General features: G+C 36.7%; 1 protein-coding gene across 6 annotated transcripts in view; it reads left to right on the top strand.

The window, feature by feature from the left end:
- AP3B1 (adaptor related protein complex 3 subunit beta 1) overlaps positions 1 to 22,991 on the top strand; it is a 149,203-nt gene that overhangs the window by 106,769 nt on the left and 19,443 nt on the right. For all 6 annotated transcript variants that reach the window (XM_064642434.1, XM_064642435.1, XM_064642437.1 and 3 more), the window contains 2 exons: positions 11,138 to 11,369; positions 14,445 to 14,529. In XM_064642434.1, coding sequence (XP_064498504.1) covers positions 11,138 to 11,369; positions 14,445 to 14,529 — 317 coding nt within the window. The remainder of the gene's footprint in view (positions 1 to 11,137; positions 11,370 to 14,444; positions 14,530 to 22,991) is intronic.

Raw genomic sequence — 22,991 nt, forward strand, 5'->3', positions numbered from 1 at the left:
CTGTTTACACTGATGGACCTTTGTAACTCCAGGAGCATTAGAATATATGCTTACTACACAAATCATAAACTTTATTTACTGTTACTTTCTATGTAAATCATAAATTTCAAGTATTTGACACAGATTTGTGTATTAAGTGTTGCTTTAAAATGGACTAAGTTTTAATAAATGAACATTGTCACAGTCTTCCTGCTGCTGCATTTGTGCCCAGTAGGTTGACAATCTGTGGTGAACCTAGACAGTAGTAGCAGTAACGCTCCATGTTAGTAATACCAAGATAATTTGGAAAGCAGATGAGTACAATTAAATAAAACGTGGGAAAATTTGGCATGTCAATATCATGTTTAAAAGAGGTATTCTTGTACATGCAGAGAGTCTTCTCCTGCACTGAGGAAGAGCTGATGCAGATGTTTGTGTGCAGTGAGTTCAGTGCTTATTTCAGGCTTTTGTCCTTGCAGGTGGGCAAAGATCATCCTGATAGATAAAAGCAAAGTACTTTAAGATCATCCTGATAGAAGCCAAAATAACCTGTTGCATTCCTCAACAACAATATAGTGAACAAGATGTTGTGTTTCAACAAGATATAAGTGTGATATAAGATATAAGTGTTTCAACTTATATTATACACTTACCCTGACACATGATGTCTTTTTCTGGGAAAAAATTTGAACTAGGCACTTCTGTTGGAAGAAACCAATATGCAGGAGTTGTTATAGTATAATCCTAACTGTAAAATTATACGTTATAGCCAGTAGGGTTCAGTATGTTTTCACTTTAGAGGTCTCTAGAGTAATGGCTGTTTGCCAAAAATCAAAATAATGTATTAGAAGCCATTTGTAGGAACTTCTTTAAAGTCATGTAGACTCAATGCCAAAATCTATATTAATTCCTCTTAGCAATGTTCACCATTTCAAATTCATAATTAGGATGCAAGGTGAGGCTGACACCTTACTCTGTTTTTCTAACTGCTAAACTACTTCAGGTAATCATAGAATCAAAGAATCATTGAGGTTGAAAAAGATCATTGAGTCCAACTGCAAACCTAACACTGCCAAGTCCACCACTAAACCATGTCCCCAAGTGCAGTCCTCAGTCTTTCCAGTTAGGTGGTCAGTGGAAGGATTGAATCACTAAATTGAAGTAAATTACTTGTTTTGTATTGGAAGAATGCCTTTTCCTTGAAATGCCTAATCATGCTGCTTGATGAAAGTCTCACATATGCATCAGCCACCAGACCATCTGCTTTTTTCCTCTTAGAAGCATACATAGGACAAAATAATAGTAAATCTTAAGGTTTCCCGTGCACAAATATGAATTTCACCAGTTTGAGACCTGAAGTGTAGGAATTTTCTGCTAGTGTCATCAAAAGAATATTTTTCCTTAGTATCTGTTTAAGTCATTTTCATAGTCCCCCAGGGTACCCTTTAGGGAAGAATGTGTACTTCTGAATTTATACCAAGCTTTGTGTCCCATAATTATGTCACTGACTTTAGCCCTTTCCTTCATGCTTATGTAATAACTGTGACTTAATCACGAGAATATTCCCATTTTGTTGCTACTGAACTCCTTTCTTGTGTGGCTTTTTAAAAGATTTTACTAATATTTTCATTGGATTATTCATGTGAGTTGTTATGCTCAGCAGAAGGGAAAGGCAAAGGTGCGAAATTTCAAACAAAAGCATGTGTTGTTGTAATACAAAGCTTTAAGCTCTATTATACATGTGAAATGCAAGCTGTCTCTCTGGCCCCCAGTTACACTTAAAATACAAAACAAGTGCGCTGTCAGTTTTAAAAGTGCTTGATTAGTCTGGGATGGGACTGATACAGTTTTGTGCTGTTTGTGAACTCCAGGTTAAGGTCTAATCCTGGTTCCTTTATATCATATAGGCATTTTTATTTTTGAAGAGCAATACTTTTTAGTGATACAGAGTAACTGCAATTCTATATAGTTGATTCTGTTTTAAAAGAACCATAGAAAAATCTAAGGGATATAAAAATATTAGAAAAGGGATAATTTAGGATTACTGAAGATTTGGATCATCTCTAGATTCACAGATTGTACCTATGAGCAGGTCAAAAAGGTGTGGGTAAGAATTGAGGCAGAAAAAGGAACCTTGTGGCTCTTGTCTACTACAGGCCACCTTATCAAGGGGAGCCTACTGATGGAGCCTTCCTGCTCCTGCTACAGGAGGCATCATGCTCACAGACTCTTGTCGTGCTGGGGGACTTCAACCACCCTGATATCTGCTGGGAAAATAGCACGGTGAGCTGTAGGCAATCCAGGATACTCCTGGAATTCGTGGAGGATAACTTCCTGGCCCAGGTAACAGACAGCCCTACCAGAGGGGATGCATTACTTGGTCTTTTGGTCACCAACACAGGTGAGCTAGCTGAGGACATCAAGACTGGAGGCCAGAGGGGTTGCAGAGATCATGCATTGGTGGAGTTCATGGTCCTGAGGGATAGGGTCAGACAAGGAGTAAAGTTAGTACCCTGAACTTTAGGAAAGCAAAATTCCAGCTCTTCAGAGAGATAGTCATGGCAGCCACCGAGAGACTGCCCTAAGGGATGAGGAAGTGGAACAGAGCTGGGAGATCTTTGAGGAAGTCTTCCATAGAGCATAAGAGCTAGCAATCCCCAGGAGCAAAGAATAAGGCAAGGAAGACAGCACACCTGCATGGCTGTGTAGGGACCTGCTGGTCTAACTAAAGGGAAAGAAGCAAATACTTGGATAGCGGAGGCAAGGACAGATGACCTGCAAAGAGTATAGAGATGAAGTATGACTGTGTAGGGAAGGGTGAGGAAGGCCAAGGCAAACCTGGAAGTAAACCTGGCAGGGAATGCAACAAATAACAGGAAGGGCTTCTACAGTTATGTTAATCAGAAAATGAAGGTCAAAGAAGGTGTACCCACTTGATAAATAAGACGGGTGAACAGGTAACAGCAGATGAGAAAGAGACTGAGCTACTCACCAACTTTTTGCCTCAGTCTGCAATGGCGACCTCTCTTCCCACACTGCTGCAGTGGACGGTCAGGAGGATGAGGACAGGGGGAGGAAAGTCTCTACCACTGTAAGAGAAGATCAGGTTCATAACTACTTGAGGAACTGGAAGGCACATAAGCCTATAGGACCCAATGAGATGCATCCCTGAGGGAATTGGCCGATGTAGTTGCCAAGCCACTCTCCATGATATTTGAAATGTCATGGCAGCCAGGGTGACTGCCAGGTGACTGGAAAAAGGGAAACATCATACCCATCTTTAAAAAGGGTAGAAAGGAGGACCTTGGAAACTACCACCCTGTCAGCCTCACCTCTGTGCCTGGGAAGATCATGCAACAGATCCTCCTGGAAGCTGTGCTAGGGCACATGAAGGACAGGGAGGTGATATGAGACAGCCAGCACAGCTTCACCAAGGGCAAGTCCTGCCTGACCAACCTGGTGGCCTTCTAGGATGGAATGACGACATCAGGAGACAAGGGAAAATGTCATTTGTCTGGACTTCTGTAAAGCCTTTGACACAGTCCCCCACAACATCCTTCTCTCTAAATTGGAGAGATGGATTTGATGAGTGGACTGTTAGATGGATAAGGAAGTGGTTGATCACATCGAGGGGGTAGTGGCCAATGGCTCAGAGTCCCAACGGGCATCAGTGACAAGTGGTGTCCCTCAGGGGTCCGTACGGGGACCAGTGTTATTTAATATCCTCATGAACGACATAGAGGGATCAAATGCACCCTCAGCAAATTTGAGGATGCACCAAGCTGAGTGGTGCAGCTGACACACCTGAAGGACAGGATGCCATCCACTGGGACCTGGACAAGCTCTGGGAGAGGGATCATGGGAACTTTAGGAGGTTTAGTAAGACCAAGTGCAAGGAGCTGCACCTGGATCAGAGCAGTCTTGGTATCAATCCAAGCTGGGAGATGAACAGGTGGAGAGCAGCCCTGTTGAGAAGGACTTGGGGGTGCTGGTGGATGAGAGGCTGGACATGACCCAACAATGTGCACTCACAGCCCAGAAAGCCAATTGTATCCTGGGCTGCATCAAAAGCAGTGTGGGCAGCAGGTCAAGGGAGGGGATTCCACCCCTCTACTCTGCTCTGGTGAGACCCCATCTGGAGCATTGCATCCAGCTGTGGTGTTCCCAGAACAGGAAGGACACTGACCTGTGAGTTGGAGCTCTGAGCAACCTTTTCTAGTAGAAGGTGTCCGTTTCCACAGCAGGGGTGGTTGGAACTAGATGATCTGTAAGGTCTCCTCCAACCCGAACCATTCTGTGATTCTATAATTCCGTGATTACCTTGAAAGTATGACTCTTCGTGAAGGGATAATTTGAGACCATATAAATATTAGAGTAAAAAAAAAAAGGCATAGGAAAGAATTAATTTTGGCAGCCTTACAGAGGGAGGCTTTTGTTGATAGTGATCATTTGTTTGAGATTCATCTCATTTAAAAATCAGTGGAAGTTATTTGGGTGGCTTTGGTTTTGGTTTTCTGGGATTTTGTAGTTTGTGGGTTTTGATGGTGGTGGTGGGGTTTTGTTTGTTTTATTTTCCCTGCTTTTTATTATCAAAAGTATTAATCTAACAACTTAGAGTAAAAATTTTTGGAACTCACTTTATAATGTCTGAAATTGTCTGAAAACACTAATGGTTTAAAGATATGATCATTAATATGGTAATTTTCAATTATCCTCATTGACATATTAATTATTTAGGGAAGTTTAGAGCCTAAAAGTTGGTGGCAATGCAAAAAGAAGGGAGTTAGGATGTATTAGAAATTGAAGTGCTTCTTAGCAGACATGGCTTTTAGAAGATGTAGAGCTGTTAAATGCGCCTTTGGTGGAAAGTGTTTTCCAGAATTTGACATGATGTCCTTGAGTGTCTGCGTGTCTAGATAAATTAGCCCAAATTGAATGATGGTACTCTGTTGCTTTTCTCAGATTGCGGAAAATAGGAGCTATCTTGCTTGCTTGTTTGGTTTCCCTGCCCTCTGCCAGAGGGATTCTGTCATTACTTTGGCAGTCCGCATTAGCATGACTTAAGTATGCTGTAATGTTGGGATTTCCAACAGCCTCCTGAAATAATGCAGACTAGGATGTTGACGTTATTTGTTTGGGTTTTGTTATATCTTTTTATGAATTATTAATTATTTTTGTAAGAGCTGTATTATGACTGTAAGTAATATGTAACTGGTAATTAAAATATCATGAATATACTGTTTCCTGCCAGTAGTTGTCTTTTCTTTGTTTTCCTGGTTTTCCATCTTCCTCCTAATACTATAAAATTATATTTAAGTTGCTCTCATAGCTTCAGTTGAAAGATCATGTAAATGTGGCTGGACTACGTGATAGCCCTTCTCCCCTTAGCTGTTGCAGAGTTACTGGAGCATAGCCTTACCGTGAGTGTGAGAGAGCATATAGCTCTCACAGCTCAGTAGGTAATTCTTGGATTATGTCAGGGATAGTGCCAGTAGGAGGGCAGTAGAAGGGTTACTTAGATAAAATGATTTAGTCCACAGCTTTAACAGAATGTAAATTAGAGCAAGTAGAATTATAATTGTCATCATTCTTGGAAGCAAATATTTTTTTTCAATAATATATTTTTCGTCCAAAAATATATACATTTATGATTCATAATTATCTATGTTTATTATTGCAGCATTATTAAGCTAAGGAACAAATACAAAAGAAAGCAGACATAATTTTTTGCTTAATAATAATAACAATGCTTCTTTAAAGTCCCAACCCAAACCCTTCTGTGATTCTCTGATGATTCTACAGTACTTTGTACAGGAAGCATCTCCCTCTGTTTTCTGTACTAGGTTTAATAAACCCTGTAATGCTTTTAATTTTAAATAATTATGGAAAATATTTTTTGTATCAATGTAAAATTAATTAATAAGGACTTACTGAGCTGGCAAAAAGAAGCATGTTCATTCCGAGAGGATTCAGTGGTTTGTATCTAGTCAGCTCTGTTGTGATAAAGAAAGCCAGAACTACTGTCAGTGATCTTAGACTTTTCCCTTTACATGATTAATGAGCGGGGGACTTTTAAGGCAAAATTGTAACGTTGTACTTGTTCTTATATAAGAACTAGTTTAAAAATACTTGCTGTTTCTTTTAGGGTGATGGATCGCCTTTCAACATGTGCAATTCTAATGGTGGCCAGTCTGAGTAGTACCAAGATAGTGTTACCATATAATATCACTGTGGAGTCCCTACACTTGGCTTTCAGTCAGAACGGGGTGGGAGGGCAGTCAGTATTTTAATTTATTTTTACTGCCTTTCTAAACAGCTGTATAAAAAAAAGTTTTGCAAGTTTAATCTTAATAATCTTCACCCAAAAAAGCAGACACACTGTGTCATAAAATAACTATTAGTGACTAGTTTGTATCCTATAAATCTAACTTGAGTTGATAATATGGTCCATTACCAGCTAACTGCACAGAGTATTTTTCATTTTACACTCTTCAGTTACTTTTTAGTGAAGTGTTAAAAAATATGAAGCTTTTCTCCTCTCTAAAATTGCACACTGTCTGTCTGTTATTAGGGAGATAACAGCTCTTATAAATGTTTCAGTAAGCGTTAAGTAGACAGTTATGTGCACTCTCATTCCACGCTTATTTGCTTACTGTAATAAACTGATAAAATATGTGTGGTTTGTCTCTGTGTTTCTGCAGGCATCATGAGTCACATAGATTTCCTTTAGAAATAATGTTGTGTCTACAGAATTGATTGGTTATTTTCATAAACCATCCAAAGGTACACAAACTACTTCTATAATTTAAACATATGCTCTGTAAGATTTGTAGGAGATTATCTCCTGGTTAGTAGATGCGTCTTGTTCTGTTAACTCTGTGTAGTATTATTTTAACCCCACAGTGATTGCAGGTATGTGCCCTGTGGGATTCTCTAAGTATCACAACTCGATACATCAAAAATTTTAGAATTAAAAAACTCTGTTTACTAGACCGATGCAACTGTTAAATACACCACATTGCAGTCACATCAGCCTTTGTCAGCTCAAAACCCTTGCTACCAAGTAGAGGGTTTGAGAACTCTCATTTTCCAGAATTATATTTCTTCAACATACATATATTTTATTTATTTCCAGTACTGCCACGTTAAATGCAAGTGAAAATTAATGTTCTATAGGAAGAAAGATGGCTTAAACATCATGTCAGTATTCTGACTGTCCTTTGTGTTTCTGTTGCTATGTTTAGTATAATACTGAAAATAGAAGTGAACGGGCTCAGGAGTGAAATTGTGACTGAAACGAGAAGTAACGCTGAAGGGGGCATAGATTAAAATCTCTAAAAATCACAGGGAGGATTCAGTAAAACTTGAATGAGTATTAGAATTTAAGTACAGTGAAGGATTTTTCTGTTTGTTATATGCATTTTGGAACATCTCATCCTGAATGCCATTACATGGCATATGAAGGACATGTTGGGGGGTCAGGCCCAGCCAGCACAGGTTGGTGAAAGGTGAAGGTCTGAAAGGCTGAGCCCAGTGGTATGAGATTCAACAAGGCCAAGTGCTGGGTCCTGCTCTTGGGTCACAACAACCCCAGGCAGTGCTACAGGCTGAGACAAGGGTGGCTGGAAAACTGCCTAGAGGAGAAGGACCTGGAGGTGCTGTTTAACAGCAGCTGAACATGAGCCAGCTGTGTGCTCAGGTGGCCAAGAAGGCCACCAGAGGAATCCTGGTTTGTGTCAGAAATAGTGTGACCAACAGGACCAGGGCAGTGATTGTCCCTCTGTACTTAGCACTGGTGAGATCACACCTCAATCCTGTATCCAGCTGTGGGCCCCTCAGTACAAGAGGGACATGAGGTGCTGGAGTGTGTTCAGAGAAGGGCAACAGAGCTGATGAAGGGTCTAAAGAGTAAGTCCTATGAGGAACGGCTGAGGGAGCTGGTGGTGTTTATCCTGGAGAAAAGGAAGGTCGGGCGCGACCTTACTGCTCTCTACAACTACCTGAAAGGAGATTTTAACCAGCTGGGGTTCATTATCTTCTCCCAGGTAAGTGATAGGACAAGAGGAAGTGGCCTCAAGTTGCTCCAGGGGAGGTTTAGGTTTGGTATTAGGAAAAATCTCTTCACTAAAAGAATTATCAGGCATTAGATTAGGCTGTCCAGGGAATTGGTGAAATCACCATTCATGGAAGTCTTCAGAAGGCCTGTAAATGTGACACCTGGGAGCATGGTTTAGTGGGGAAGATGACAATACTGGGTTAACAGTAGGACCCTGATTTTGGAGATATTTTCTAACCTTAATGAGTATATGATTCTATGTATCTACATGTTGGACTTCTGACTGGACTTGACTGGACTACAGACTTTTTATGTTTTCATTCCTATTAATAAATAGTACTAATAAAACCAACTGTCATTAGCACAGAGAAGCTAGTCTACTTCAAAGTACTTGTGTTAACATGAGTTAAACGTATGCCCTAAGTTTGTTAATGTAAAATGGGTGAACCATTTCATGAAATAACTTTTGCATTATTCAGGTCCCATTCAAATGAATAATAAAAGTTAAAGACTAAGCTTAAACTTTAAAATAAGACTTAAATTACATCTTAAAAGTTCAGTTTTGTTCATTATTTGAACAATGGTTTAAGTAATGTGCTAATTTGACTGCTTAATAACTTCTTACTCTTATTGTCTCTTTCTGTGTACCAATAAGATATTTATTATTCAAAGTACTTCATTCCTTATTTCCGGGCAACAGAGTTGTTTTTTGGGAGTTTGACCTTGTCAGTTATTTCTAGAAAACTAAGCAGAGTATTAATCTGTGAAAGTTTGGGTCTCGTATTCAAAGAGGTTTTGAATTTTGAGTAACTGTGAAGGTCCATACAAATTGTACCTTTTCATACATTTTACATTGGCTGTAAATCTGGTCATGTGATGTCAAACAGGTTACTATTTTATAAATATAATTTAAAGATAAAGTAACCCTAATGTTAGCATATATTTATGCATGTGAAATGGCTTTGGAGTAAAAACATACCGGGTTGTTGTGGATTTTGTAACATTTCACTGGACTGTGTTCTTGGACAAAAGTATTAGATGTTTCCATGCTTGTCAGATATCAGGAATTGGACTGAAAAAATTGACTCAATTTAAAAATGTGGTGCCTATATTCTTTAAGTGGTATTGCTACTATTATTTGAATAAGTACAGAAATTTATAGTATGTGTTCTATTGTAAACAGCTGTATTTTCTTCTGATCATATGGGAAAGTTAAAAATGTTGTCCCTGAGAACATTATATTATCTTTTTAAGGTGAGGAAAATGACTGAACTTCAACAATTTATTTTAAAAGTATTAACAAATTGTACATATTCGAAGTTTGGTGGTGTGGAGTTTCCTCAGTTCAGAGGTGTTTTGAAACTGCTCTTAGTCTTCATACTTAAGACTACTGGTAGATAATTAATTTATTTCTTAAAAAACTGATACTGGAGTTTTTATATATTAAAGAAAGAAACAACTACATAAAAAGTTGAAAGTGAAATCTGATGTGGAAGGTTTTACAGAGGTGTTTGTGTGGTCACATCCTGCATGCATTGTTTTAGTTACAGTCACATAGTGGTTGAGTTTTGAGGGGATGAGAATCCTTTCTGCCTTTTTTCCTTCATGATTTATTTTTCATTCAGTATGATATGTGTGAAACTTAATGCACTTCCCAAAGCCACCTGAGAAAACACACTCAGTTCCTCATGTAGTTTTCTTCAGCTTTCATCAGTGTAGTGCTCACACTGTTAAGCATTTATTAGTTGACCTTCACAGATACTCATTTGAGGTGATGGATATTATTAATGCCTGGCTTTCCAGTTCAGAAACTGGTGCTCAGAGATGAAGATCAAGTTTTGTTATGTACTTGCTAACTTCAAGTTTTTCAACAGGATAGTTTGCAACCAAAAGTTTTCCAGATGTCCTACCATTTCTGTAATAACTTATGGGTTTAAATCTCAGCTCTTACTTCATCTCCTATTATTCTTCTATTACTGAAAGTATTCACTAAGCCTTTAGACGAGGCCCTCAGTGTTAAATGTGTCAGTCAGGAAAATGTAGCAGCCCTGCAAGTGTTTTGTAGAGAAGGCAAGATAAAAGCTTGTTCTCCTTGCTTAGCTGCTTGGAGTCTTGAACAGCCTGCTATCTGCAGTTGTCTCTTTCGCTTAGTTACACATTCAGGGTTGTGGGTAGGACAAAAGAAGAGGGACACTCATCAGTGGAAACATAAACAGGTGTATCTAACAGATCTACTGTAAAGTTCAGTAGCTCATAGAGCATTGACCAGACAAATGGGATTTTTGTGCTGAGCATTTGGCTTTTTTCAACCTCTGCAATCTGTTTGTTTGGTGTTTGTTTCATGTAATTCCCCAACCTTTCCTTAGAACTTGTTTAAAGAATTCAGATTCACTTTTATGCAGATTTCTGCATATGCCTTAGTGTTGTACTTTTGAGCTCATGATTACAGATCTCCTTATCAGTAGTATCTGGGAATGTTTGCACACTGTATATCTTTTTTCATGCTATTTCTGCAGGATAGAATGGACCCAAACATCCTTGGGATTTCTCTTACTGCTTTTAGCGGCAGGACTGCTTAAAAAGTGGCAGTATCCTTCTGCTCTTTATAACTGTATTTTTACTTTTTCACCAGTGTAATTATTAGGCAACTTTTTTTTTTGTGGTTTTAACAACAGAAGTAGAAGACAATTTCTCACTACGCTTTCACATTACACAGTGGGCTTGGGGTCACCCTGTAGTTCTGATGCATAGAATGTTTCTTGCTGGAAAAAACGTAACTATTCTAACTGTAACTCCTAAAAAACCTGATAATTTAATAGATAACTGTAGAGTTAAAAAAATGAAAAGATGGTATAGTGGAAAGTGAGACAGATAACAACGAAGTTGAAGCTGCTTTTTCTCAGCACCAGAAATGTTAGGCTCTGTTATCTGATATCTATTACTGCAAATTTTTATGCATTTGAGTATGTCCTTATATGTTTCTGGTTCACTAAAATTCTAACTTGAAAGCAGGTGTTCTAGCTGAGTGAAAAGTGCGGTATTTAATTGTTATTTTATTTGTTCTTCACTTACATTTGCCAACTGTTGTTTTGTACTTAACAGGTCACTTCTCAAGTCTCTGTGCCAACAAAAACATACGAACTGCTTCATCGAATGAGTGGAAAAGGATTAGCAGCTCATTATCACTTCTCAAGACAGCCAGGACTTTTTGGTGATCATATGGTACCTGTGCAAGTGACAGTAACAAATACAACCGATCAGAAGATAGAGAATATTCACATTGAGGGGAAGAAATTACCTCCAGGCATGAGGATGCATGAGTTTAATCCAATAGGTAATCATATCCTGTCTTTAAAAATACAGACTCTTAACAATTCAAATAGAGGAAAGTGTTTTTGCATAGCCAAACGTATACTCATATATATATGTGTGTGTGTGTGTGTGTGTATATGTATACATGTGTATGTAGGTATACATACACACATTCATGCAACTATCTTTTCCTAGATAGTCTGATTTTAACAAAAATTTAATTGAGCTTCCCTTGTATTTGACTTCGAAAATAATTCCTTAGATCAGAACTTCTATGCCTGAAAGCTTACCTGCTTGTTCAAATATCAATTATATTACAACTCTTCCAGCTGATACAATAAAATTTTTCTGTATACCGACAAACGTTGATTTTCTGACAGCCTTAATCTAGAATGTCTGTTATGGGATATTGTTAAGAATGAGGATTTATATATTCACAATTGTTTCTTACCAAGCTTTAAGTAAATTTGTAGATGTAATGTGTATTTTGGTGGCTCGGAGCATTGTCATTTTTTCCCTTGTGAGCTTATGGCAGTAGAGAGGGAGTGTATGTTTTAGTTTACCTTATATCTACCATACTTCCACAAAGTGCGTCTGCCTAGACTGGATAGAAAGCAATGCTGCAGTCAGCCCAAACCTAAGTTGTTTCACTTTCTATCTGATTACAAGGGTTTTTTGCTAAATTTCTATTAGTGGAAAGGAGTATAAAACCTGAGAAAGAACACAAATCATAGCAACTTTTATTCAAGAGTAGCATCTGTGCACACAACCTGCTTTCTTTTTTTTAGGACACTGGTGTAGTCAGAAGGAGCGAAAATGTCTATTTCATAATACGAATGGGAAGGACAGACATGCTCCTTTTTGACACAAGCTTCTATTTCTTTAGACACATTTCTTCTCCTTCAGTGAGCTACATTATTATGTGAATCTGTATCACATTAGAAGAATACAGGAACATGTTTTTAAAGCACAATAGTGAAGTACAGAGTATTCTTTGTTTTAAGTAGTTAAGGCTGTTGGTATTAAATGTCTCTATGCTATTAAAATACTTATTTTTTTAACATTGTAAAGGTTATACAGATTTACACCAAGTTGTCCAATGCTACAGTTTATTTTGGAGTTAAAATTAGGGAACTGTTTCCATTTTGGTAATGATATGCTTTATCAAGACAGTTATGTTTAGGAACTGTATTAATCTTTGTTATAATACTAATTAATAATAATAATAATTTTTTTATATTAATTCCTCAAGATAAGAAGTCCTGCTCAGATTTCTGAATTCAAGTTAGTTTTGACCATCAGCTTTATTGTATATCCCTCCCTTTAAAACATTTAAAGAAATAAAGCACAAAAGCTTACAAGTAGAAATCTAGTAACACTGTAGATTGGATCAGGAGGTACTGTACCCACAGTAACAGTCAATTAAAAGTAGCATTCACATGTCTCACATAAAAACCATGGAGGAAAAAAAAAGTAGAATTAATAAATTGTCCACTTAAGATTTCTTGAGCTCCACAAAACAGTCCTACCCTTTAAAGTATTTATTTCTCCAAGAAGGACATTGTGCTATCTGTCCTGTGAAGCTTTTGATTTCTTCTGCAGCAAATTAGCTATACATTATCTGTAGTTCCTTCAAAAATGTTACTTTTCTTGCTTAAATGCAAATTTTTGCTATTCTTTGTCACTTTATCTAGAACAAAGTTCATATACCCTGTTCTTCTTCTGTTTCCAGCATTTGGAAAACACATCCTATAATTTGCCCAGCAGAACCAAGAGAAGTGTCAGTGTAGACAGGTATTCCTACTGGAGTATAAACCTAGTTTTGCCTCACTCACTGCAATTACTGTTAGCAATTGTCCTGATTTTTCCAGTAGAAATGGTCCAAATTATTTCACTCAAGTCCCCCTGCACATTTTCTTGTTGGCTAATTGCCTTTGCAACCCCCTTTGAAAACATTAAACTCAAAGACTTTGGTAAAGTTTATTCTGAATTTGAGCTGGAGCCTGTAATCTTTCAATGCTTTACACAGACTCCATGGAATACTTTGTTTTTCATTCATTCCCTAACATTAGTTTAGACTCTGCCTAACTGCATCAACTCCATGTTTCCGTATTTTTCCAAACTTGATATTGTTAAATTTTGTTTCCTTTTGTCATGGAGCAGTTGCCGACTTTTCAGTTCCTGAAGAGCATCAGATACATTATGAATAGTCTGGAAATTGGACATTTTTCTGCCCGTCCAATTCTTTGTATTTGAATTCCTCTCTTTTAACTGTGCTTTTAGCTTTTCTTTGTTGTAATCTTGAGAAGTGAAACTTTGCTTTGGTGCTTGTTTTTAATACTTCTACTTAGAGCTTAAAAGAAAAAGCCTTTAAAGAAAGCTTTGTCTTTACAACATTAAGGAAATAGTGTAGTGATTTAGTCAAGAAGCTAAGAATGATAATATCTCTTGATATCTTAACTGTCAAGAGTGTCTGTGACACACACACACACACATATATATATACTGCTTGTATAGCACAAAATGATCTTCCATTTTGTGTTTATAATCTTTCTTCTCCCTTCCAACTAATGCAATTGGAATATTGAGACATAAGTAAACCACAGTAATTATGGAATAGTTTAAGTTCAGCTAATTTTCAACTACTCTGTGTATTAATGTAAATTTTAATAGTAGTTGTTGTGTTTTGCTATTTACTAACTAAATGTGCAAACTAGTGTTATTGAAAATGAAACCTCGGTGCTGGATCTGTACACAAGTAAAAGGATTTAACTTCAATATGTTTTTTTCTATAAAATATTTTCTTCAGTTATCTAATACAAATCCTTATTTTGTTGATAGGGCTGTAAGATTGAAATGGCAACATTTCATGTGCACTAACTGTGTGGGAGGGGGGATCCAAGACACTTAAATGTCTAAGTGTGACATTTTGGTGACACTTACTTGAAATAAAACTACAGCTGTTGATTCTTTTCTTATGGAGCTTTTTGGGGCTTGTTAACATAGGTTTTTAATTATATGAAGTTTGACTATTTGCATCTGGGGTCTTCTGTTGCCTTGCACGGATACTTTACCTGTTACAAATCTCTTCATTTAGAGTGCCTTGAGCCTGGAGGATCCACTACCGTTACAATGGGTATTGACTTCTGTGATTCTACTCAGACAGCCAGTTTCCAGTTATGGTGAGTTAGGGGAGGGTAATTTTTGGCTCTTGGAAGGCAAAAGTAGTGTTTATTGGAAGTTTACTTGCCAATAGCAGTCATGCTGTTCATTAAATATTTAGAGAATTAAACAAAACTCATAGCATGATGTATACCCAACATGTTCTTAGAGAAATAATACATGATTAGTGTTTAGTTTTACTATTAGAAGAAATGTTTTCTTCAGCCTTCAAATTTTTTTTAGCACTTGCTTCTCAAAACAGAGATTTGATAGTAAGCCCAGATCTAGATTTGAAGTAATGTGTTTACACTCAAAAACTCTTTGATACATTGTGTTTGGTAGGCATAGTTTTTCCCTTGGTGTAAATGATACTAAGCAGAAACATTAAGTCCTCTTTTGATTTAGAATTATTTCTCTGTTTTTCAGCTTTATTTTTTTTGTTCTGCTCTTCTTGGGATTCTTCTTATTAACACTCTCTTGAAAGGAGCAGCCAGGTCTGACTATTCTCCTGTAGTGTTTTGTGTGTGTTCTGCCTTGTAAGAAATTGCAAGTCATAAAAGCACTTAGTGTGAGCAATTTTACTACCTCAAGTGCTTATTATGGCTGTTTGTGATCTATGTAACATGACTGCATGAAACCAACCCCAAAACTTGCTGGCCTAAAGAGTTTATTCCTCATGCTGTAGATTCTTTTAAATAAATAGTGAGAGAATGAAAACAAGTAACTTGCTAGCCAACTAGATTTTGTCTTACATTCTTGATTTACCTTTTTTGTGCTTTTTATTGGCATGTTCAAGGTCCTCCTTTGTATGAGTTCCTTCTGCATTCTAGGATAACAGGGAACCTGTTCACCCAGTGAGAATTCTGTTACAAACTAGCATTTGAAAGCAAGGTAAATTTATAGTAGCGATGTCCAAACACTGGGAAAGAATGGAAGGGGAAAACCTTCTTTTAGAGCTGTTCACTTTTATGTAGTCTTTGAAACTGTGCAACAGCAGTATGTAGATCTGCACGTCTTTTTTTTTTTACACATTCTGAAATAATGGGGTTTTTACATGTTTTGTTGCAAGAATCACTGTTTTCAATGTTCTGTCCAAAAAAAAATATATTGAAGAGACATTCACATTTCTGCAATCCAGTTTAAGGGAAACCCTTTGAGAAAGTTCTCTACCCCTGTCTTAAGTACTGTAGCAATTTTAGTGTACTGCTACTAAGGACAGCCTGTGCAATTTACAGGTTATTAAAGACAGCGTGAAAATATTAATCATAGAGATGCACCCTAGTGACTCCAAAAGTACTGCTAAAATAAGATTGCTTGTTCTAGGGGCAAGAAGGTTTTACTGTTGAATTTTTTCTTTCCATTTGTCAAACCTTTCCCAGTACAACGGATATTCCTACATAGTCATTTTACACCTATTTGTACCTCCAGCAAGATGTCTGCAGCATGTAGTTTATGTGCATCATATTGTCATAGCTGGTCTGTATACTGTTTGCTGGAATTTGGAAACAGCTTTGAACTGTTGCCTGATGATAGGTTTGTTTGGGAAGGAAGTTCCCTTCTACAGAGTGCAGTTTCAAAATTGCTTCAATATGATAGGCTCTCTTTTCCTAAATATATTTGAGTTTTTTAAAATAGAATATTCTCAGTTTATCAAGCAGAAACATTCTTTTTTAAATAGAGCAGATATTTTTCTTTCAAGTGCATATTTTCAGTATACCAATGGTTTGATTTCAAACTTACACCGTTTATTTAAGAATCTTAGCAGTGATGAGGATAAGCAATGTAGCATAACACATTGATTTTATGCAGATCATCACCTTTATGTTTTGGGAGGTCTGCTGTATTAGTGATATATAAAAACTGATTACTTTCTCCAACATTGCCTAGTAATTGTTTATTATTTTCCTATTAGACAAACAAGACAGATCAATATTCCTGAACACCAACCAGACTATGAGTAACATCACTGTAAATAGATTTGCCTCAGACCTCAGTGGTGTATTCATTTTAATGATTTAGACAATGTGAGTCCAATGACAAAGTGCTCAAGCTAAGTTTAAAATTAAATTAAGAATAGGAATTGCTTACTTTGTTCCTTTGCTAATTGATAGGGCCTTGTTTCTTTGACACTAGTTCTTAGAAAATAGTATAATAATAGGTAAAATGTTCTTTGCGTTAAATTTACTATTTGAAAACATATGCTGTTCAAAATGGTACTCATCTGCAATATCATTGAAGAAATTGTGCAGTGTGATGTTTTGGGAGCAATGTCTTAGACAACTCAGATGCAGCCTTTTTAACTTGTCGTATTTCTTAAAAAGCTTTTATCCAAAAGAAGGAATGACTTCTAGAAGTTAGTCAAAATATAGTTGAAATACTGTGCGAAATATGTTGATATTCCTGTATTTCCTACTAACATACCCTTATGAAAGACATTGTCAGTTATTTTGCATTTTTGTTAGAAGCATGTTCAGCAGTAAAGTGTTCCTGATCATAACAATTTTCTTTATGTTGTTCTAAGAGGAGCACTTTATCTTGCATCAAATGTAATTGATCCTGAAGTGGTGTAATCACAATTACTCACTTTCTTAATTGGCCTGCCCAAAATCAGAAAATGGAAACCGATCGGCAGTGTTTAAATCAATAGCTTTGTAGTAAAGCTTGTGGGGGTAGGGACGTAGTGGTAATGGGTAGATCAATTGGTCTTAGATGCCAATCATGGACTGTGTGTTTTGCATAGCAAACACTACCTTTCTGCTAGGGGATGTGCTGTGGTACTATTGGTTCGATAAATACAAACTGTATAAAGAAAAAAACCTACCAAGAGCCATAAAATATTTAGATCTTTTTCTCAATTTGTTGTACAGATTCAAGGACAATGAAGGAGAAACTGCATTAAAGAGAGGTTTGAAGGGCTGAGCTTTGAAAGACCTCCCTCACAAATACTGTTTCTGTTAAGCAAAGCTTACCAAGATCACATATCTAATTAAAAAGAAGTGAAACCCCTTAACTTGAAAACTGTGCCTAATGCATTTATTTAGAATGTGTATTAGAATGTTCACGCTATGTACTTGTAAGGAGAATATCTCTTCATTGCTATTTTTCTTGTGCCACCTCCTTGCAGAGGCAGACTGTTTCAGCCACACTGGTGTTCTGCATGATAATGCCTCTCAAGCAGAATGTTAAAGAGGAATAAATGGAGGAACTTGGTCTTTTAAAAGATTTTTTTGAGTGATGCTCTGTCTTTTTGCGTTACTTTGTTATCATTCTGCAAGCAGGATATACACAGCTTAGAAGCTTAAAGCAATTTATTATTAGCTAACTCACCTGCAATGTAGGTTGCTAGCTTGTTGAATCCTAGTTAAATTTTAGTATATTCATCATCCCAGAAACAGACTTCAGCCTTAGGTAGGCAGGTAGGCAAAGGGTGAGCAGTTGAGCAAAGCTCAGAAAGTTGAGCAAATGTTGGAATGTATCGTTGATGCAACAGACTAACTGCAGTACTCCACTGACTGTGCAATTACTTTTTTTTCCCTTGTCAGATTTTCAAGATTTCCACATCATTGTGTCTTCTCTTGAATCCTTGAGCTCCTAGTGATTGCTACCTTAGCACTACCTCATATGCTATCTTTATTGTCTTGCTTGTTTCTGCTTTTCAGATATTCTCAGGTCTTTCTCACAGCTTACCAGTTTTCTGAGATATCTGAACAAAGATTTGGGAGCTTTGCCATGTCAGAATTTGGTTGAGAAAAAAGACAAGGAAGGTTATAGAGACAAAGAAGGTTACAGCATATACATGCCCTTATCCTATTTTGTGTACGTATATTTAACGTTATGAATTCCCGTCTGCTTGTAAAACCCAGTAGGCAAATCTCCAATTTCTTGTAGGTATCTGATGAATAAGGAAAGGTGAAGGGGAGATCTCCTTTTTACAACATTGAAAGCTGAAGAAGAAAGTTTGTCTTTACCTCTTCTTCCCTTTTCATCCCCTCTTTACAGACTCTCTTGGCTGTTCCCAAAACCATGAAAGAACAGTTTCTGGAGAACAGAAAGAGAACAGTTCTCTTCTTTTCCATGTTCTTTGAACGATATGTAGGGTGTTGTTTAGCTTTTTTTGAAACCACTTGGAGTAGGGGAAGGGTCCATGCCATGCATCTCTTTTGCTAGTTTTCTCAGGGTTTAAGTGCAAAGAGTACAATCGGAGCTCCCAAGAAGAAAGGGAAATGAAATGAAAGCAGCAACTTCTATGCCTTCCATTCTTTTTCAGAATAATTAGGTCATGGAAAAAAAATGTGATATGTGGCAGAGGTTTTTACAAACACAAGCTGGCTACCTTATATTGGCATTTCATATATTCCAGTTCATTAGAAGGGCTAGGACCATGTACATACTTTTCTGCTGTTGTTATGCTGATAGAAAAGGAAGCTGTCCGTTACTTTGTCTGCGTTGGACTATATAGAGAAAATATTTTGCTGATTACTCCAGAAGAGGTTGGTGTAGCAAGAAATATATAGCATTTTCTTAAATGAACTAAATCCCATGAATGAAATTTGAAAACCTTGTTCAGTCTGCTCTCTGCAGGTTCTATCTTAGAGCAAAAGATTTTGCTCTAAATTTTTTTTTCCAAGGAAGAGATTTTTTGCAACATGAAATTCACTTACTTCTGTCTGTGTTGCTGTAGAATCTTGTCAAGCAGAACTCCTACCTGCAAAGTGGAGTAAATGAAGAGAATCAGCTGCTTAGCAGTCAGTATTTCTGTTGAGTGCAAGCATGCATTCAGGTGTAGATGCTTGCACAAAAGCATCTGATTAAAATTATGTAGTGGAATATGTTATGGAATATATTAAAAGCTAACATTAGAGATGCAGGACTGTCTTCACAACACTGTCACTTGCATTTTCACATGCTTCTTGCTGTTTCCTTTCCTAGTGCTTTGTCAGCAGATCACCAAGTTGTTTATAGATGTAGGACAAGAAATCTGGTACTTTTCTCTTTATTTCATTACTCCAAAGTAGTCAGTTGACCCTATTCCAGAAAACAATTATACTGAGATAGATAACTGACCTGGAAAAAACAAGGCTGGACATGGACAACTGCTCTCATTTGTTCTATTGCTTTGGCCTTTTTTCTCATAAAAGCCAGATACTGTACTTTCCTCAGCAAGACTATGAGCAAAGTGTCTTAGACTTCTCCATTCCATGTTTTGTTTTGCGGTAACTTAGCAACTTTGTGTTGCTCTTCCTTTTCCATTCTTTTTTGATTATTTTTGGAGATCTTCTGAATATAAGACAAAAATATTAAGCTGGTTTGGGATAAGTGTATTCTGGGACAAGCAGCCGCTGGGAGTGAAAGAAAAAAGGATAATATAAAGAGCAAGAAGAATCTTCCCCAGTCTCCTATTAGAGTAATAATTTATTAGAAGCCTTGGAAATTAAGACTTTAAACACTGCTATTGTGGAATCTTAAAAAACCTCATTCAAAAGTGTTAATATTATTTGCATTAGTTTTAAAGAAGATTTTGCCATCATTGTCCTGAAGTCTTACATTGTGGCAGAGAACTTCTTTCCCAGGAACCCTTTGAAGCCAATTATTTAAAAAAAAAAAAATAGAGACGAGAGAGGGAATAGCCTCTGGTTTCAAATGGCAGGTGCTAGCTGGTCCAACTGCAGCCATCTAAAGAAAACTTAAAACTGCACATCTTCTTAAGGGTTGAATGTTAGACCTGCAGTGTCATTTATCATGGAGCTAGTAAGTCTCCCTATGATCCTGTGGAAGCACTATTGTCTCTCATCTGTTCATCTTAATTGGGTGCATCAGAAGATAAATTCATATGATCCTTGAAATTGAATCAGGAAAGTGATGTAAGCCTTTTAAAAATACAATATGTACAGTTTAACAGTTTTTAAGGCATAAGTAGGAGTAATGATGTCTAACATTATTTGCCCCTAAGTTCACAATTAAATACGAAACAGATTTTGCAAACTAGTGGCAAGGTACTATTCTTGGACATCCTCAGTTGTTTGATTCTTTTAGAACTTCCTTCTGAGGACTTCTCATTAAGCATTCTTGTTCTGCTAAGGCTGTAACTTACCAGTTGCACTTGATAATGTCAGAAAAATCAGTCTTTAATTTTTGAAATCTGAAAACAGTTACATTTCATTGGCCTGAAAAACTTTGTTTTGTTTTTTTTTTCCAGTAAGCTTCTTCAGCTTGATCTTCCTGGATAGTTAGAGCAACACCACCTGAGAGGTGTTTCAGTGCAGCTTGAACGAGTTGTTCAGCAGATTCTTAAATGTTAATGTTCAAGCTTCAAATCACCTCTGCAGTTTTTTGTTTAAGCATCAGTTATACTAATAATATTATTAAAATTACAAATAAATGTGTTAAATACACTGGAATTTAGTTTACTTGGTATTGCAGGAAATTAAGTAGTTGTACTGCAAAACTCAGTATTATTATTAAACTCGTCTATTAGATGTCCGATGAAATCTCTATCTTTGGAGGTACTCAGAGTTCAAATAGACAGGGCCCTGAGCAATGTGAACTAAGGTGGCTCTGACTTGAGCAGGAGGTAGGACCAGGTCATTTCTTAATGGCCTTTCTGAATTATCTGTGGTTCTATAGAATTATGAATTACTTTTGTTAAATTAGATATTATGAGCTCTCTAATATATAAAGATGTAATAAAAGAGATGTAGATCAATAAACAAAAGCTGTATATTTAGCCTGTGAAATGTCTGATAAAGAGAATCTGTAAGGAAAAATGATTTTCTCTAGCTGAAGAAGAAATTTACAAAGTACATTAGAATTAAAGTAATACAAAGTAAACCAGATGCTGACTAAAGTGAAATTAAGAACGAAGTGGTTTGAAGAACACTAAGCAATCAGAATTTCTGTTTGTAGGCTATGAAGAGCTCATGGTTTATCAAAAAATATATACTAGCTATTTATTCACTAGAGAAAAGGCAAGTGGAATGTTTGTTAACAGCAGAGGTGTCAAGTGGTCCTCTTGAGCAGTTACAGCCCTATAAAACCCAAGCTATGCTCCTGCTTTTATTCCTTCTTATTGTGAAAATATTATAAGCATTTTAAAGCAATCTAATAATTGATAAGTCAAGTTTATGTACAAGTGGCATGTCCAGTCAATGAAAGATATGAATCATTGTACACAAGACAGTGTACTCAGCTGTACTCAGCTGTTTCCTGCTGAATTATGTAGTGCACATCTTGCTTGAATATGAAACATAACATTGGCTGAATGATCAGTTGAACAGTGCCAATGAAAGTATTACCAGAAGTGTTAGGCTTGTAGTCCAAGTAGTAGATATAAACAGCAAAACATTAATGAGGCAGCTGATTAAAGACCCTTCTATCAGCTCTTAAGCTGATTGAGTTCTTAATCACTTTTCAAAGGAAAAATTGAAAAAAAAAAAACTTCTTTCTTATTTTACAGTGCACTTAACCAGGCCAGCCAATCAAACAATTCCTGGTGTTTCATTATAAAAATTACTTTAGAGATGGATGGTATTTAAAGTAATATAGGGGGGGAAAAAAGAGAATTTTTTTGCTTTTAAAAGCAGCATTTCATAAATGATTCTTTGTAAGGGAAATACTAGCCAGGTTTGAAGGGATTGTTTCCCTGTATGTTTACTAAATAGCAGTTGTGAAAAAAGTTAGCATCAATGCTGGGTTTTTTTTGAATAGCCCATACTTGAGATTGCATCCATAAGCATGATTATAACACATCAGAAGCTAGAAAGTAAGGTTGTACTAGGTCCTAAGCATTTGCTTTTGAAAATGGGTAATTATGGTAAGTATTAGAATTTTGAGTAATAGGGCTGTAAAATGCTTTTCTGTTTTCAGGTGGCTTATCTTACATCTCTAGGAGGGAGACACATGTTTTCTATGTTATTAATCTTTTTTCATCAGTCTGTCTTGTTTCAGAATTTTGAAGTTGCAGAGTTATAAAAAATGAGTAACACAGGTTTTAGGTAGTTTAAATACCATGGATCTTAACTGATGAAACATATTTTCCATTCTAACAGTTGTATTGCTATATTTAAATAAGATATCTGAGCCATATCAGCAATCAATATGTATTGACTATTTGGTACATCAGTTAAAAAAAAGTGTTCTTTTCTAAAAATTTCTCAGGCCTCAAAGCATTAAAAAAGAATCTGACTGCATGTACTGACATGAATTGCTGGGCAAATCTCTTACAGTAATAGGTAGGCAAAGAAACATAGCAGAGTGAATGTGTCTTGAGTTTCTGTAGCCTTGAGGAAATCTACAACAAAATAGTAGGAAGCTTAGAGAAGTGAACGGATGGGGAGAGCAAGTTCACGGTATGATATTTATTTCTTAAGGGGGAATTTATAGCATTTGATAGTAGTATGCTTCTAGTGATGCTACTTTTTAACTCTGCCATTAAGAAAGCAGCCACAAGTTCTGCAATTTTCCGGTGTGCATTTGTATCAGCCAC

Source organism: Pseudopipra pipra, chromosome Z (assembly GCF_036250125.1).
Source record: "Pseudopipra pipra isolate bDixPip1 chromosome Z, bDixPip1.hap1, whole genome shotgun sequence".
Taxonomy (NCBI): domain Eukaryota; kingdom Metazoa; phylum Chordata; class Aves; order Passeriformes; family Pipridae; genus Pseudopipra; species Pseudopipra pipra.